Source organism: Micropterus dolomieu, linkage group LG22, assembly GCF_021292245.1.
Source record: "Micropterus dolomieu isolate WLL.071019.BEF.003 ecotype Adirondacks linkage group LG22, ASM2129224v1, whole genome shotgun sequence".
Taxonomy (NCBI): Eukaryota; Metazoa; Chordata; class Actinopteri; order Centrarchiformes; family Centrarchidae; genus Micropterus; species Micropterus dolomieu.
In genome coordinates this window covers 14,650,510-14,655,889 of record NC_060171.1, presented here as the reverse complement: position 1 = coordinate 14,655,889, position 5,380 = coordinate 14,650,510, and the positions used below count along the sequence as shown (strand labels likewise).

The following is a 5,380-nucleotide window of genomic DNA, read 5'->3' as shown; positions in this document are numbered from 1 at the left end:
GAGGTTTCTGCCTCTTAAAAGGAAGTTTTTCCTTGCCTCTGTCGCCTAGTGCTTGCTCTTGGTGGGAACTGTTGGGCTTCTGTAAATAGCATCATAGAGTACGGTCTAGACCTGCTCTTTTATGAAAAGCGCTGTGAGATAACTGTTGTTGTGATTTGGCGCTATATAAATAAAACTGAATTGAATTGAATTGTTTAAATGCAACAGCCTACCTGAGTATTGTTGCTGACCATGTCCATCCCAATGTACCCATCATCTTCCAGAGGATAATGCTCCATGTCACAAAGTTCAAATCATCTCAAACTGATTTCTTGAACATGACAATGAGTTCACTGTACTCCAGTGGCCTCCACAGTCACCAGATCTCAATCCAATAGAGCCCCTTTGGGATGTGGTGGAGTGGGAGATTTGCATCATGGATGTGCAGCCAACAAATCTGCAGCAACTGCATGATGCTGTTATGTCAATGTGGACCAAAGACTCTGAGGAATGTTTCCAACACCTTGTTGAAAGTATGCAACCCGATACTAGTAAGGTGTACCTATTATAGTGGCCAGTGAGTTTATATGAAGATACAATGATAGTTGCAACAAATTTCATACAGATTTTGTCCATTATACTTATATTATTTTGCTGTAAATGTACTTCATAATATGTCCATGTTTATAATGTCATACACACAATGTACACGTTGTGCTGCTTAAGGCATATGCTTAAGAACCGTATGTGGTACTAAACCAATATTTGCTAAATTATAGTCAAATTATAATATCTGAATTATGTTATGTAAAGTTTATAAATTGTACATTTTACAACAAAAATTCTTGTATTCTTGATGTATTGTATTACAAAATAAATAAGTTAGTTATGAGGACAACATTTTTACAAAATGCTGAGCAATGCTATATAGTGGATCTTGTCACTATGGTATGTTGATAGGTCTAATGTGGGTGCTATAATAAAAAGCTGAAATTGTATCTCAAAGCTAATATAAATAGACATGTCACACACACACACACACACACACACACACACACACACACACACACTGGCAACAGCTTTACAACTAATTATGTTTGAATAAAACAACACAATCCAGGCTTAAACAACTGAAACATCGGAGAGAAAACTAAACACAAGTTAAAAAGAGGAGCGGGTTGATGTTTGGAGGTTTGGCTTGAGGGAGAAGCTTTCTCATGAAGTATCATCTATTCTGTGGTTTTTTTACTTAAAATTGGAAACATGATGCATGTTTGCATTGCATTCTGCTGTTTGGACTAAATCTAAAGGCAACCACTCAAATCTGTATCAGCATTAAGTACTGTACATCATTTTAAATAATGAGTCCAAACAATGCCTGCACCCTGCGTAGGGAGGTGACATGTTTGCTGTTGTCTTGTTAACACTTGAACCTACTTCACAGGAAAACAATAACGCTGCAATAACTGCACCTGTAAAAAAACAGAGTAATGAATACGCTGTTGCTTTCCAAACCTGACAGCAGTTATGGGTTGCCCTTGGAGACAGGCTGTCCATCGTGCCCAGCTCTCCTTCAGTTCTCTCTGTTTCCTTTTCTGAAAAGAAGAAGCACAAATTTTGAATAAGCTTTGGAAATGTATTTACATTTTAATTTCCTGGCATCCACTTCACTTCCCACAGTGTTATTAAGTGAACAGAAGAACACGCATGTACGTGCTTATATGTACACATATGTATCAATGTATGCTCGTTGCTCACACACATGCCCACTTACTCCCAGCGCTGAATGACTCACTGCATTAATATGAACTGCATAGCATCTCTGTGAAATACTTTTTTTTTGGCAGCAATCTATTGCTTTGGAAGGCCACTGCCAAGTTTCACTTCATACTTTTAGACAAGGAAAAGAAGAGCAAAACACTTTAGCAACCACATGACAAGAAGATATTTATCAGATAATAGTGTCACTATCTTTAACATGAGGATGTGTGGGTGTACATGCAGAAATCAATGGCAGATATTGGTTTTTAACGGTATTATTCACATCTGTCATTAAGAAAATGTTCTCATGCATGACTACTTTACTTGAATCTACTGTTTTCATTCTTTATTCATACAATCTTTAAAGCACACGTTGACTGTTTTAGTCCTTTTAATAGCACAACTATCAGGACAGATATGGTGACAGTATTACAAGGCTTTTAATGTATGTTAGGATTTTTACCTCATGCAGGCAGAACCTTGCCTCAAAAACATTCATCTTCAAAAGATCCCGCAGACTCTCTGGGAGAATAACAGGTGAGAAGCTTAAGAATAAAGATTAGATGTCTGGTTACCTGAGGAGGGTTATAAACACAGTAAGCCTTTCTCACCTCCTGAATGGATAGGGGTGTGATTTAAGATGAAATGGACAATCCTTATCCTGGAACAAAGAAAGATATCACTTGCAGCAAGAGACACTAAAAACTTCATTAATTCAGTCAAATTTCCATGGAGCCTTTGAAAATGGCCCTTTTAGTAATGATAAAGCTGTGATTAGAGATCATTTAGAATATCGCATTCATGCATTCATCACAATATCACATATTATTATCACAAAATATTAATTGTATTAACATGCTTCAGAGATCTTTTGCATGAGAAAATGCACATTTGTAACATATGGGGCACACAAACAATCCCAGATACTTCAAATAGCATCCTTGTTTGTTTAAAATGTCAACATGTTTTACCTGGTGCTGAGCGGTACAACGTTCTGATCCGAGCTCCAATTACAAGCATCAGACACTTTGAGCAGATACCTGTACTTCTCAAACAATTCTTTGGGCGCTTGAATCCCATAGAAGACGAGCTCTTCATTTATAATTTCCTAACAGGAATAAATGAAGATGAGTTAAATGAATGACTCACATGACCTCTACTACACATGTTCAGCCAGGAGTGATGAAGAAAAGAAAGAATAAAGAGAACTGGTGTTTAATTGAACACTTACTGTGACTTTAAGATTCTTTTTTTTCAGTTCTACAATATATTCAGTTTGCTTCTTGAAAGTCTCTTTGTCCTGTTTATCACTTGTTTTGGCAACCAGGACATAGTCATATGATAGTGGAGTGTGCTGTGTGGAAAAAATGATATGCCAAAGTCAGACTTTCGGACATTAAATGGATGGATCTTAACCTGCAAATTAGTTAGCATGTTGTGATTGTCAACACATTATGCATTCTTACCACAGGAGGAAGTGATGTCTGTTCATTGCCGTTCTCTCTTACCACTCCCATTAATTCCAGTAGTTCTATACTGGGCTACACAACAAAATATTGATAAGAATAACACAAGGAGAAGTCATCCACACAATTATGGCAAATGTACACACCGATAAGATATGAAACACATGATATACAATGATTTTACCATATGGGATCAACTGGTTTCGTCATCCCACTCATTTGTACTAAAAAAAGCTTGTGAAAATATGCAGAAAGGTTATCATCTACAAAAGAATCCTGTCAAACTGTGACGCGGGGGTGTGTCAATGAATGCCACTGTGCTGAGAAAAGACTGTGGTGATCCTGACTCACCTTGGAGGACTGTCAGTGCAGAGGGTTAATCCACCCTGACTGGACAGCATGGCATTTAGATGTGCTCTCACCATTATGCCAACCCATGCTATTCACTCAACAGAGCAGTCTACACATGGTTACATGCAGGCTAACACAGTGGACAGGACATAGTAACACAATCTCAACGTTATGATACCAGTGTGGTGCAAACATCAAATTCAATCCTAATTCAGATTAAAGCACTGCCATACAGTCTAGTCTTGATATGTGTAAAGGTGTGTCTCGTACAGCACTGGAATGAGCCTCTGGTGGACCTATTTAGTCTAACAAGTGCAGTATTGGCAGTCATGATAAAGGCAGCAGGCCTGTGGTAACATAACAGAAGCTGAAAGTAGCTTATGTATCGATAAAATCTCTGTATTAGTAGGTTACGTATGGGTCATTTTCACCTACCTGCCTCCTGTGGACGGGCATGACGAGTAGCTGCTGCATGTAAATTACCGCATTAAAAAAACGCCTCAGTCATTGAATGATCCCACCGGCTCTCGGTCAGCTCACCGATATGCCCGACTAAAGAATGACATGACGGCTCTTGAACAGGCGGTAGGTAGCCTAACTTCCGCACTTCCTCCAGGAACAAACGAAACCTTTTGTTGTTGTATTACTAGGTAAGGAATGTAAAAAAAAGCGACTCTACCTGTTGCTGGTGTCACAACATTTATCTTTGTAGCCACCACCTTTTTTTCTCAGTTCAGTTTCAGTACAGCGATGCGGTCATCAAGCATACATACAAACAAACAAACAAACAAACAAACAAACAAACTGGGTCTACTGTGAGTTTCGGTGGCTGCAGAAGGATAGAGACCATCTCGATGAGGATTGCCAGGTGCATTGGAATGGCATATTTATGTTGCCTCCTCCTCACCGATGCAAGATAACAAATATCATCCACTAGATGGAAGCAAACGCAGTGATTTTAACTGTATTTTAACATTGGCTGAATCATCCTACACACATCAGACTGTGACATTTGTAAAAACAAAAAACATTGTCACTTGTAGGGCTTTGAGTCATGAAATTACAATTTGAAAGCATCTCAAGGTCCCTAATGGAAAGAAAGGATGAGCAGAGTCATTACCATTCACAGCAGAACAGATAAGTCTTGAGGGACCAAACCAACATGAAAAATATACAAAATGTAGAAAATAGATCCAATTATTGTCGATATTAAACTTTAATTTGTTAGCGATAGTTGATTCCTTGTAGCCATTAAGCTACTATTAATATAGCTGAAATAACCAACTCCAAGCTATCTACAGTAGTCTAACTATAGCTAACTAAATAAACGTATTATTATTTTTATTATTATTACATGAATTAAACTCACCTTTTTAGATGTTCAGTGGAGAGAGCTTCATTTATTGAATATGTAAATTCATATTAATTTATGGAGATTACAGCTCTATAAATTGTTGCTTCAGCTTCTGCTTCTTCTGACAACGGATAAAACAAGTTACAGTAGCCTACCAAAACAAAAGTCAACAATGATAGGCTACAGGTATGTTGACTCAAGATTTATCCTCTGTAATCCTGACCAGACATTTAACAGATTTACACTTAAAGCTTTTACTGGCGGAAGTAACTATAAAAGTTCAATTAGGCCTAATAGCTCCGGCTTTTATATGCTTAAATCACTGGCATCACTCTGCCTATATTTGAGACAGATTTCTACATCGGACATCCTTTACCATAACGGTAAATCTGAATGAATTATACTACGGTGCTCCTTGTTTCTGTAAAATGAACTAAACGATTAAATTGTGGAGAATCCTACCGATCTA

General features: G+C 37.8%; 1 protein-coding gene across 4 annotated transcripts in view; it reads right to left on the bottom strand.

The window, feature by feature from the left end:
* The window catches only part of LOC123961677 (anoctamin-9), a 15,676-nt gene extending 11,269 nt beyond the window's left edge, over window positions 1-4,407 (bottom strand). Inside the window, exons 1-8 of one of the 4 annotated variants that reach the window (XM_046037246.1) lie at window positions 4,237-4,407; window positions 3,993-4,109; window positions 3,207-3,281; window positions 2,972-3,094; window positions 2,712-2,848; window positions 2,352-2,401; window positions 2,204-2,262; window positions 1,495-1,574 (exon numbers count right to left, since the gene is read on the bottom strand). In XM_046037246.1, the coding sequence (XP_045893202.1) occupies window positions 1,495-1,574; window positions 2,204-2,262; window positions 2,352-2,401; window positions 2,712-2,848; window positions 2,972-3,094; window positions 3,207-3,281; window positions 3,993-4,031 (563 nt within the window). In that variant the 5' untranslated portion in view covers window positions 4,032-4,109; window positions 4,237-4,407. Of the gene's footprint in view, window positions 1-1,494; window positions 1,575-2,203; window positions 2,263-2,351; window positions 2,402-2,711; window positions 2,849-2,971; window positions 3,095-3,206; window positions 3,282-3,390; window positions 3,441-3,557; window positions 3,624-3,992 lie in introns of those variants that run through there. The other 3 variants (XM_046037247.1, XM_046037245.1, XM_046037248.1) reach the window with 3 other exon arrangements.
* Window positions 4,408-5,380: the final 973 nt, after the last annotated feature.